This window comes from Eutrema salsugineum, unplaced genomic scaffold (genome assembly GCF_000478725.1).
Source record: "Eutrema salsugineum unplaced genomic scaffold, Eutsalg1_0 scaffold_8, whole genome shotgun sequence".
Lineage (NCBI taxonomy): Eukaryota > Viridiplantae > Streptophyta > Magnoliopsida > Brassicales > Brassicaceae > Eutrema > Eutrema salsugineum.
Window position 1 is genome coordinate 7,197,901 of NW_006256414.1, and position 12,584 is coordinate 7,210,484.

Genomic DNA, 12,584 nt, shown 5'->3' on the forward strand with positions numbered 1-12,584 from the left:
CAAAAATATCTTACAAGTGTAAATCTCTGAACTCTAAAACAAACACTCTTGAATCCAAGAAGTTAATAATTTCTATTGTAATAAAAATATGAAAATATAGTTCAAACCCTATACCTTTATACCCTAAACCCCACTCATTAACTTTTTCTATTTCTTTTGTATTTTGTAATCATTTTTTCTATTCTACACTACAAGAATATGGCTTATTTATAGCAGATGAAGATAGCGTTTTTTATGTTTATGCTATGGTAGAGCATATGCTAAAATAAAGATAGCGGTTGGTTACTTAGAAACGCTATAAATTAGTCGGGGATACAAAAAAAAGTTAGAGGGAAATTTTTTATGTTTTCGCGGTCAATAATTGATAGCATAAGATTCAATAAAACGCTATTAAACTAGGTGAGCCGGGAAATTTTTTTAAGTCCCGCGTAGATTTAAAAAATGAAATATTAGAAAAACCTAACTAAATTTTTTCTAACTTTCCTCTTCACTCTCTCTCGACTCATTCCCGCACACCTCACTTTCAATTCTCACTCTCCAATTTCACGAATAGATTCTTGTCGATTTCTCCAATTTCACGGTTCTTCTGGGTCACACAGAGATTCTTCTCGATTTCTCATTACCTAAGGTAATTGATAGTCCTAGTGTCGTCTTTGTTGCTGTTGAAATCGTTTTACAATTTCCTTTAATCAATTCGTTTTTGTTGCTGTTCTTCTCGCAGAGATTCTTCTCGATTCCAGCAATCTCTTCAACTTCAGGTATACATGCATGGTTTTCGATCTACTTTTCTTCAGGGTTTAGTTTTCGATCTACTTTTCTCCTGGGTTTAGTTTTCTAATTTGCGTATAATTTTTCGATTTGGGCAGAGTTAATCAAAGGACCCGAGCCTAATTTGTCTGGTGAGGAATTGTTTGTATTCTTTATTTTGGAGTTTCCATTGCGTTTGTGTATTTCATTGCTTATGAACATCAGTTTATGAACATCAGTTTGATTTTAAGTTTGTTTTTATTATGTTGTACTTGGTCGTGGAGCTGTGCACAAGTTTAGGCTTTTTCAGATGGAAAAATCTTGGGTTTGGCTTCCAAGGTATGAAATTGTTTATTTTTCAAATTCTAAGTATATAATTCAAAAGACAAGTATTTCAAAATGTGATTAACCATTTGATTTATTTTTTTCACTTGAAGGGCTAGCAATGAGTTTGTGTCGGGGGCAACTTCGTTTGTGTTTGATTCAGCAAATAGATTAGGGAATCCTACTGAGATGTTATGTCCTTGTATAGATTGCCGAAATTTGTGCCATCAGGAGATAGATAAAGTGTTAGAGCATCTAGTGATTAGGGGTATGGATCAGAAATACAAGAGGAATTCATGTTGGAGTAACCATGGGGATATTAGGACTGATAAGCCAACTGACGCTCCGAACTCTGAGTTAGAAACTTATCACTTGATTAGGACAGCTTTCTTTGATGCTGATTCACATCCGACGAGCCACATTGAAGATGAGACAGATGATGTTGATAGTCAAGAAGAGGTTGACTTTATGAAGAAGCTAGAAGATGCTGAAACTCCACTATACTCTAGCTGTCTCAACTACACTAAGGTGTCTGCAATTATGGGGCTTTATCGCATCAAAGTGAAGAGTGGAATGTCAGAAAAATTTTTTGATCAGCTTCTGACGATGATTCATGATATGCTTCCTACAGATAATGTTCTACCGAGATCAACAGATGAGGTAAAGAAGTTCCTAAAAATATTTGGTTTCGGATATGATATGATTCATGCATGCAAGAACGATTGTGTTCTATACCGGAAGCAATACGAGGATATGCAAAGCTGTCCAAGGTGTAGTGTATCAAGATGGGCTCGGGATAAGCGTACTGGCGAGGAAAAGAAAGGGATTCCAGCCAAGGTACTCAGATATTTTCCTATCAAAGACAGATTGAGACGACTCTTTAGATCCAAAAGGAAGGCTGAAGACGTTCGTTGGCATTTCAACAACAGAAGTTCAGATGGTACAATGAGACATCCGGCAGACTCAATTACTTGGGCAACTGTAAATGAAAAATGGCCACAATTTGCAGCTGAACCCAGAAACCTACGCTTGGGTATATCTACGGATGGGATGAATCCATTCTCCATTCAGAACAGCAAGTACACCACATGGCCGGTTTTATTAGTCAACTACAACATGCATCCAACGTTGTGTATGAAGGCAGATAATGTAATACTGAGTCTTTTGATCCCAGGACCAACATCACCTTCCAACAACATTGACGTCTACCTAGCTCCACTGATAGATGATCTGAAGGACTTGTGGAATGAAGGTATTGTGGTTTACGATTCATTTATGAAGGAGAATTTTCAACTTAAAGCAATGTTATTGTGGAGTATCACCGATTATCCTGCATTAGGAAGCTTAGCTGGTTGTAAAGTGAAAGGGAAACAAGCGTGTATCGTGTGTGGAAAGGATACACCCTTTAGGTGGTTGAAATTTAGTAGAAAGCATGTTTATTTGGGCAACCGAAGAAGGCTTAGACCTGGGCATCCTTACAGAAGAAAAAAGAAATGGTTTGAAAACACAGTGGAAGAAGGGAATGCGAGTAGGATTGAAAGTGGAGTCAACATTTTTGAGTTACTTAAGGATGTGAGAAATGATTTCGGAAAACCTTTTGAGAAAAAAAGCAAAAGAAAAAGGAAAGGAGTCTGTGAAGATGATGTGATTTCAGAAGATGAAAATGGTGAAGAGAATGACAATTGGAGATGGAAGAAACGGTCCATTCTATTCGATTTACCTTATTGGAAGGTAAATGGTGAACTAATTCTTTAATAAAATTTCATAATAATGTTTGTTTTATAATTTTATCTAAGTATTTCTCTTCTATTTTAGGACATGCCTGTTCGTCACAACATAGATGTTATGCATGTGGAGAAGAACGTGTGTGATGCTATATTGTCGATTCTGATGCAAAGTCCTAAGTCAAAAGATGGTTTGAAAGCACGGAAAGACTTGGAAGATATGGGGATTCGAGGAAACTTACACATTCAGAACCGAGGGAAGAGAACATACTTACCTCCAGCTTCTTATTGGCTGTCGAAAGAGGAGAAAAGGAGATTTTGTAAGAGGTTAAGTTCATTCCGAGGACCTGATGGATATTGTGCAAATATTGCCAATTGTGTTTCAGTGGATCCTCCCATAATTAGTGGCTTGAAGTCTCACGATCATCACGTGCTGCTCCAAAACCTCCTACCAGTTGCTTTGCGAGGGTTGCTACCAAATGGACCTAGGATTGCAGTGACTCGACTGTGCAGCTTCTTTAACAGATTATGTCAGCGAGTTATTGATCCTGAGAAGCTAATAACATTGGAGACTGAGTGTGTTGAATCAATGTGCGAACTGGAGAGGTATTTTCCTCCATCTCTGTTTGATATAATGTTCCACCTTCCCGTACATCTAGCAAGAGAAGCACGGTTGGGTGGACCTGTCCACTTTAGATGGATGTATCCATTTGAAAGGTACTCACCACTTTTACTTTGCCTTTGATTTCAATTTCTTCTGAAGCGTGTTTATGTAACTAACAGATTATATGCTTATATATATAGGTACATGAAAACGTTGAAGTCATATGTAAAGAACTATGCAAGGCCCGAAGCATGTATGGCTGAAGGTTATTTGGCTGGCGAATGTATTGAATTCTGTATGGAGTTCCTTCAGAGTTCTTTAACTGTTCCTGAAACCACAAAGCGTAATGAAGATTTGGTGTCCTCTGAAAGCATACTTGAAGGCCGTCCACTGCATAAGGCAGCCCAAGTGGTACTTACTGATAAGGAACGAGACATTGCCCACCGTTATGTATTGATGAACATGGCAGTGATGACACCATATGTTGAGTAAGTTTCCAATTTCGCTTAACATTCATAACTATAAATACTAATTCTGTATACAACTAACTTGTTTTTTTATTGTCTAAGTATGCATTTGGAAGAATTGCAAGAAATGGATGGTAGATGTGCCAGAAGTGAAACTCTGTTATGGAAATTTCATGCAGAGAGATTCGGACAATGGGTAAAACAAAAGGTCTTTGTAACAATTATCACTGTCATTTTACAAATCTGTTCACTAACTGACCATATATACAACTCATATTTATTTAAAAATTTGTTTCTTTAGATCCCTGCTAACTCAGAGGAGCATTCGAGCAAACTGAGATGGTTAGCTTATGGGCCGAGAAATACAGCTGATACATATAAGGGTTTTATCATTAATGGGCTAACAATATTCCTCTCGGACCAAACGCTGCTATCGTGAAGGTTGAGAAGGTTGTCAAACCAGACGGTTATTTGTGGAGACCTACAACTGAAATGTTCATGATGGGTGATGCACTTGGTGAGTTTATCGCATGGCCTATTAAGAAGGTAGTGCTCAGTTGTATACCTCCAACAAGACCATCGCCAGTAGCATCATCACCTGGGGTAAAACTATTCTCTAAAAGTATATATATTTTTTTATGCTTTTGGTGATGACTATTTCTGAGTAGAGTGTATCATTTGTTTGAATTGTAGAGTGTAAGTTGCAGCATCGACACCAACAAATCAGGTGGGAAGAAGAAGTGTATGTTGTTAGATTGCAATAATTCTGGACAAATCGTTGCGGAAGGGAGAGTTTGTTCAACCAATCCAGAAGACAAAATCCACTTTGTCCCATTAGGTCCGAACGCTAGCAAGGTATGGGTAGAAGTAGCAAAGATTGGAGATGCAAAAGTGTGGAGACCAAATTCAGAAATAGAAGTAATTTCTGATGCTTTAAGTACAACTGTTGCATGGCCTAATGACAAGCTTATGTTTGTGTGAACTCGTGAAAAGCTTATGTTTGTGTGAACTTGGGAAATAATGTTGAACTTTGAGATGTGGTATCATTATGTTTTTCTTTGAAGTGAATCTGAAGTTGTCTACTTTCGATTATTAATAAAATTTGTATTTGCATTATATGTTTTATTTTTAACAATTTATAATTTTATATTCAAATTTAAATAATCGAATAAAACCAATAAAATCTTTAAAATTGGCACCTATATATAACATAATAAAAATGCTATAAGAATTATTTTAAAACGCTATTAAATGTCATAAAAATAACATAAATTAAATGCTATTGTTAAATATAAAATAGCGCGAAAATAACGCTATCGTATATGACGTAACCATAGCATACAAAAAACCGCTATGTAATGTGACGGACCTATTATCGCGGTGGATGACAGAGCGCTTTCTAAACCGCTATCATATAACTAGATAGCGTTTTTCGTTCGTTAAGAATACCCATTTTTCCTGTAGTGCTATTATGTGTTCTCAGTATAAAACAATATTATTAGTCAATAAAAAGTTAGCATATTTTTATTTTTAATAGCATTAAAAATATTTAACTCACTCAATAGTTATTTGACATTTGTTACAACAGCATCTTCGACTTCCCAAAATCAGCATATACAAATTGTTTAATTTTTTCAGCAACATTTCGTCAGATATAAGTTTTAGAGAAAAATAAAAATAATATAGAATAAGTAATTCATTCAACTGGATTTTTGGATGTTTATCTGAACTAAAGCTATTTTGTTATTTATTTTTAAATAAACTTATGATTTTAATTTTGTCACAAAATGATAATAATTATGTCATACTCTAAGACATAATTCAAAAGGCGGAGCAGAGTGCGGATCTCGAACCCAGGCTCGCACAAAACTCGAAACCGCAAAAGGCGAGAAAGATGCGGAAGAAGTCAGACTGGGTCATTCGCGAAGACATGCGGCAGTTCGCAGAGTCAAGTAGCCATGTGGCGAAGACCCTGCCACTTATAGTAAGCGGAAAAGAGGATGATGTCACCTGGTCAAGAAAGATGAAGCGTCAGAGACACAGAGGAAGGAGGGTGGCAAATCGGCCCAGAGAAAAGACGATTGAAAGACGTCACCGCTGAGAAACAAAGTAAAAAGGGCTACACACCCTTGCACGCGCGTGAGATACACGGCAAAAACAAGGGTAAAAAGAGGAATCACAGAAAGAAACACCCCAAAGGCCGTATGAGGTGAAAGAAGAGAAGAAAAAAGATTTTTCTAAAAAAGAAAATCTTTGAAAGAAGCCGAACCCCAAGGAGAGATGACCGCACCAAGGATAAGAGAAAATTCCCAGAGAGGCAAAGATGAAGAGACAACAGAGTGAAGTCCTGGCGAGGAGATGGGAGAGACAAACCAGATGCTGAGAAAAGGACGACAAGGCTCCCTGGCAAAGGAGAAAAATAAGAAGGAAAACCGAAGGAGACGAATTAACCAAAAGAATATAAGAAGAAGAAGTTCTCCCTCTTGACTGTCTCTCCTTTCCATACGCCTCTTTGGCTCTCCTGAAAATAATAGGTAACGACATTCGGGGAGTTTACCCAGATGAGGCCAGCACAATGGAGGGTTATCCTGCCCATTGATGTCGTGTCCCCGGAATGGAACTCCTTAACCGGATCATAAGGGGGCATGCCGTTCTGCGGACAGTATAACTGTCCACTAGGAACCTCGTCAGAATTTCATGCAGCCTAGGACTGGTTCCCTTTGTGGATCGGTCTGCTAGTTTCAGTGTGCTTCATGGTGGCCGAATCTCCTTTAGAGAACCGGATATCTCTACGAGATCGGCCACGAAGTCTTGCTGGGCTGGCATGGCAGCACCCCCTTTGGACCTGAATGACAGCCAGGCCCTATGTCTTTCATGTTACGAGCCCACGGCTCCAGGTCATTTTGCCCACAGCAGGTGACTCAAGCTTCGCGTCCTTCGTATTGAGCAAGCATTTTAGGGTTTAATATGAGTAAAGGCCTGGATCATGAAGCAAAGCCCACGAAGGAATTTAAGTCTTGGATAAAATATCCGATGTCTGTACAATGGTCCCCCTTTGGCGCGTGGTCAATATGACCGTTTTGACAAGTCACTTTCAGTCTGGCCGAGACAAGGCTTCTCTCTTCACATGTTTATTTTATGCCCTTTGTGTGAGCCAAAACTCGCACAACCAAAAATTTGTAAAGAAAACTTAAGGGATCCGAAATTTCTAGGGTAATCGCAAGAACAGTAAGATCGAAAGAAGGTTTTTATTGCTGTGAAAGTGTTTAGTCTTTATTGCTTAGGGTTGCCAAAGTTACATAATTCATTGTGTTGATCTCCTATTTATACTAACTCCTTAAACCGCCTAGCCGAGAATCTCGGGCGAGATTTTCGGAATATTTCCTTATCGCTTCATGCGGCCACCGCCATAATGCCTCGCCTAGGGTTTTTATGGGCTTTCGTCCTTCGAGACTTTAGTTCGGCCCACCTGGGAAGAGTCGGCTCAGCCCAATTGCGAAAGGTAGCAGCTCGGTCCATTCATCTTTTTGCACAACTCAGCCCATCTCCGCTTACGTACGGCTCAGCCCATTTTCTCTCGTGTGCGGCTCGGCCCATATGAGGTCATTCTTCACGGCTTGGTTTGCTCCTTGCTTCCTCACGGCTTGGCCCATCTGCAACGTTGGGTGCAGCTCGGCCCACTTCTCCTGTGTGGGGGTTCGACCCTTGCCAAACCGGCTTTCCCGATGGTTAGTTTATTCTTGAAGCGGTTTAAACTCGTTGGGATGAAACCGACCCCAATAGTTAGCCCCCAGCTCGTCAGTTTTGGAGGTGAGAGTGACGAGGTTAATCATTCCTAGTCGTGGAATTAACCATCGAGTAGAACAGGCGATACGCATCAGGAACAAGATTGCTGAGCCGTTATGGAGGCGAGGTGACTGACATGAGGGACAATACTGAGCTGTTTTGGCATAGGTTATGCCGAGGCGTTCTGGCGTAGGTAACGCCGAGCCATGTTCGAAGGCGTCGGCGAGGCGTTTTTGTTAGTAATGCCGAGCCGTATTTCAAGATATGACGAGGAGTTTATGTTTATAACGCCGAGCCGTGTTTCAAGATAACGACGAGGCATTTTCCTAAGAAAGTTCCGAGCCGTTTCGTGTTTAACGACGACGACGAGGCATTTTTCTAAGAAAGTTGCCGAGCCGTTTCGTGTTTAACGACGACGACGAGGCGTTTTTCTTAGAAAATTGCCGAGCCGTTTCGTGTTTAATGACAATGACGAGGCGTTTTTCTAAGAAAGTTGCCGAGCCGTTTCGTGTTTAACGATAACGACGAGGCATTTTTCTAAGAAAGTTGCCGAGCCGTTTCGTGTTTAACGATAACAACGAGGCGTTTTTCTAAGAAAGTTGCCGAGCTGTTTCGTGTTTAACGACGACGACAAGGCGTTTTTCTAAGAAAGTTGCCGAGCCGTTTCGTGTTTAACGATAACGACGAGGCATTCTTATGAAATTGTCGAGCCGTATCAACAAAGCATGGTTCGGTCCACACAGCTTGATGAGATATCCTCAGATAACCATAGCTGTGTTGTGGGCTCGGTTTACCTGGACAGCTCCATACGGGAAACGTTTAGCAGCTGTTAGTTCTTTATGTGTTGGCGTGTATGACGGACACGCCAGGAGGTTACGCATTCGACGCAGACTTCACGCGTCTTCATTGAATACGTTTACGTTATCCCGAGGTCCACGCGGATTTCATACACTTTGGTTGTTCTATAAATAGGTGAACTCCTTCGTTCCTTCTCATAATCTTCAGATCCATTCGTTTTCACTAAAAGGTAGCTCTCCCTTCTCTCTTATTTTTCTCTCTAGTTTATTTATTTTCCGACTAGAGTTCCGAGGTCTCCGCCGCCCCGATCATTTTCCGACGAAAGTTGGCCGCGTATTATTGTAATTCCCGTACAAGCTGTAAATCATGTCGAACCATTCCGACGATTCGTTGGACTCGCTCTTTAACTACGAGCCAAGCCATGTAGACGCCGAGGTGAGAGGTATAACAGGATCTTCCGAGGCGTCTGTCTCACCGATCCCTTCCAATCGTTCATCCGAAGGCGACGAGGCGTCGAATCGCTCAAGTCCATCAAGTGCTCGCTCTCCAGATAACGAGCCGTCGGTTTCGACAAGCCGTCCTCAAGGTCCTGCTTATAACGAAGATGCTAATTATGCGGCAGTGAAAGCTGAGGAGGAAGCGTTTCCCTTTGATCTGTTTGAGGCGAGGCTTGAATTAGAACGTCTCATGGCATCCCGAGGTGCTTCTTCGTTTGGGCAAGGGAAACAAAAGCGAGTGAAAAGACAACGAGGACATATCGCGAAGCCTGAGCTCTTATCTTGCGGGCTTCCCACTTGTCGGATGGTGCTTTTCCATCGGCGATATATACTCGGATTGCTCTGAACCATTCTTTATCGCAGCCATACTCCAGCTCGGCTAGTGAGGCGTCTTCGTCCATAGCGATTGCTTCGCCGTTCTCTGGTTCCTCCTCGGGAGGATTTATAAGCCGAACTCCTTCTACCTCTTCGATGCTTGGGCGTTCGATGAATTCGACTGGAATTGTTCGTCGGAGATCCGGGTCCGAAGTTGAAGCAAGTGCTGCTAAGGCGTCTGCCGAGGTGTTTTCACCTCGGGGTATTCGTGTGAGCTCGAACTTGTCGAATTTTTGCACCAAATCTTGGACCACTCTAAGGTAAGCTCCCATTTGTCTATCCTTCGCCTCGTACTCTCCGTTGAATTGGCATGCTACGAGCTGTGAATCGCAAAAAGCTCTTATCTTTCGAACTCCGAATCCCTGCGCTAGTCGTATGTCAGCGATCAGTGCTTCGTATTCTGCTTTGTTGTTCGAGGCGTGGAAGTTGAGGCGGAAAGACTGTTCCAATATTTCCCCGGTGGGAGAGGTGAGACGGATTCCTATCCCCGAGCCGTGTTTAGACGACGAGCCGTCGACGTGGAGCATCCATACTTCGTCTGGGGTCGGCTCGGTCGTCGCCTCGATCGGAAGTTCGATGAGGAAATCTGCGAGTACTTGTGATTTCGCAGATGACCTGTTCCGGTACTCGATGTCGTACTCGCTCAATTCTATGGCCCATTTGGTGAGCCACCCAGATTGGCTCGGGCTGTGCAGTATCGAGCATAGCGGGAGGATGGCAAGCACAACAATCGAATGTTATGGGCGCAGCTTGCGAACCGATACTACAACGGCTAGGGCGACCTTCTCGATCTAGGGGTAACGAATCTCGGCGTCGGTCAGTGTCTGGCTGACGTAAGAGATGGGTTGGATCGCTCTTCTCTTATCAGCACCCCACTCACAGCCGTAGCAGATACAGCGATGTAGAGGAAGAGGTGCTCTCCTTCAACTGGTTTCGCCAGGATCGGCGGGCTCGCCAGATAACTCTTTAATTCTTGGAAAGCTGTTTTGCATCGCTCGTCCCACTCGAACTTCTTATTTCCTCGAAAGGTGTCGTAGAAAGGCAGGTACTTATCGGTAGAACGGGAAATGAACCTGTTTAGCGCAGCGACCCTTCCTGTGAGCTTTTGAACTTCTCGCATCGTCCTTGGAGAGGGCATCTCGATTAATGCCTTGATCTGCTTGGGATTCGCTTAAATGCCTCGGTGGGTCACCAGGTAGCCAAGGAATTCTCCCGAGGTAACCGCAAATCTGCACTTCGCCGGGTTTAATTTCATGTTGTGTTTGTTCAACTGCTCGAAGCATTCTCGTAGATGCGCGACATGGTCTTTTTCCTCGAGTGATTTGACCAACATATCATCGATGTATACCTCCATGGTTTTTTCGAGCTGATCTGCGAACATTTTATTGACGAGCCGCTCATATGTTGCCCTTGTGTTCTTGAGTCCGAACGTCATGAATTTGTAGCAGTATATCCCGCGATCAGTTATGAACGCCGTCTTTTCTCGGTCGTCGGGATCCATCAGGATTTGGTTGTAACCAGAAAACGCGTGAATAAATGTTAATAACTTGTTTCCCGCGGTGGCCTCGACGAGCCGGTCGATGTGTCGTAGTGGGAAACTGTCTTTTGGGCACTCCTTGTTGAGTTCAGTGAAATCTACACAGACCCGCCACTTGCCGTTCTTCTTCTTCACAACCACCGGATTCGCGAGCCAGTCCGGGTATTTGGCCTCGGCGATTGATCCTACTTTGAGCAATCTTTCCACTTCGTCATTAACTATTTTAGCTCGTTCGGGCCCGAGCTTCCTCCTTTTTTGCTTGATTGGTTTGAAGGTGGGGTCCACGTTCAGCTCGTGACAGGTCACGTCGATGCTTATACCTGGCATATCCTCCGTTGTCCAGGCAAAAGTGTCGATGTTCTCCTTGAAGAGGGAAAGAAGCTCGCTTCTCAGAGGCTCCTCTAGCTTAGTTCTGATTTCAACGCGTCGTTCTGGACGCTCCTCGTCTATGCACACCGAGTCCACCACGTCACATACCGGCTCGGCACGTGTTTCGCGGCTCTCCGCGATCTATAATTGCTATAAGAAATTCGAGAGTTCGTTCGCAGGCTCTCGGTCGGTCTTTAGCTTCTTGCGATCTACGTCTGCTCGTGCATCGGTGACGGGGTTTCTGAACTTGTGCTCTGCCAAGCAACACATTCGCGACTCCTTCTGGCTTCTCCAAATCGTTTTGATGCCTGCTGGAGTTGGGAATTTGAGGCAGAGGTGATAGGTGGAAGGGATCGCCCTCATCGCGTTGATCCATGGAGTTCCCATGATCACATTGTAGATTGCCGGGTGATCGGTGACGCATAATTCGATGATCCTAGTGACTCCTCCGGCTACCACAGGGACCCTAATTGTGCCCATAGTCATTGTTGTTTCTCCTGAAAATCCGGTTAGAGGTTTGGGGATCGCCGTCACCTCGGAGAGATCGATTCCCATCCTTCTGAGTGGCTCCCTGAAAATGACATTCACCGAGCTCCCAGTATCGATGAGTACTCTCGCTACATCGTGGTCTCTGATCGTCAATTCAATCACTAGTGGATCGTTGTGCGGTCTATCTATCCTAGCCGTTTCCTCTTCGGCGAAGGAGATCACTGTATTCAGATCACTGTATTCGGCTCGGCTCGGCGCTGATAAGCCTTGATGGAAGACACCGTGTCTTGGTAATATTGAGAACCACCTATGATCATGTTGATCCTTTGTCTCGGCTCGGGTCGCTCTTCGGGTTCGCCTTTCCTGTCGCGCTTGGTGTTATCGCCCCGTCGGGGAGGATTTGCGGGTTCTGCCGCGCCGCTCGGCTCGGTTCCCTCTTTTGGCTCATTAGGGACGAGGTCTTTGAGATTCACTGCATTCTGGAGCTCTCCCGCCACCATCTTAGCCGTGAGTTTAGCTCCTAGAGTTCGGCATTGTGTCGTTGAGTGCCCATAGGTCTGGTGATACTCGCAGAACGTCTTTTCGTCGTAGTAAGTGGGTCTTCTTACCCAAGTGTTGCTGCGCGGCTCTCCTCTTCCGCGTCCAGCGCCTACATGGTAGTTGTGGGCACCTCCGCTTCTTGGTTCGTCCGAGCTCTGCGTTTAATGGATTGCCTTTCTTCGAGGGGCGCGTCAAAATTGAGCTCCGGATCGCTGCTTTCGTTGCTTCGTACTGTTCGTCTAGATTCTTAATTTCTTCTTCATTTATGACGAAGTCTGACGACCGATGCAAGACATCTTGAATTTTTTGTGGCGTGTTGAGTGCCAT

The 12,584-nt window shown here is 43.4% G+C and overlaps 2 protein-coding genes across 2 annotated transcripts; one reads left to right on the top strand and one right to left on the bottom strand.

Annotated features, from left to right (window-relative positions):
- The first annotated feature begins 1,057 nt into the window (after nt 1–1,057).
- On the top strand, nt 1,058–4,847 carry LOC112088345. Its single transcript, XM_024158588.1, has 7 exons — nt 1,058–1,086; nt 1,185–2,802; nt 2,887–3,512; nt 3,600–3,887; nt 3,969–4,062; nt 4,308–4,469; nt 4,560–4,847. The coding sequence occupies exons 1-7, from the start codon at nt 1,058–1,060 to the stop codon at nt 4,845–4,847; spliced, it is 3,105 nt and encodes a 1,034-aa protein (XP_024014356.1).
- Nucleotides 4,848–10,493: 5,646 nt separating this feature from the next.
- LOC112088348 lies at nt 10,494–12,217 on the bottom strand. The gene is made up of 3 exons (XM_024158592.1): nt 12,025–12,217; nt 11,442–11,983; nt 10,494–11,369 (listed from the first exon to the last, which is right to left on the bottom strand). The coding sequence occupies exons 1-3, from the start codon at nt 12,215–12,217 to the stop codon at nt 10,494–10,496; spliced, it is 1,611 nt and encodes a 536-aa protein (XP_024014360.1).
- Nucleotides 12,218–12,584: the final 367 nt, after the last annotated feature.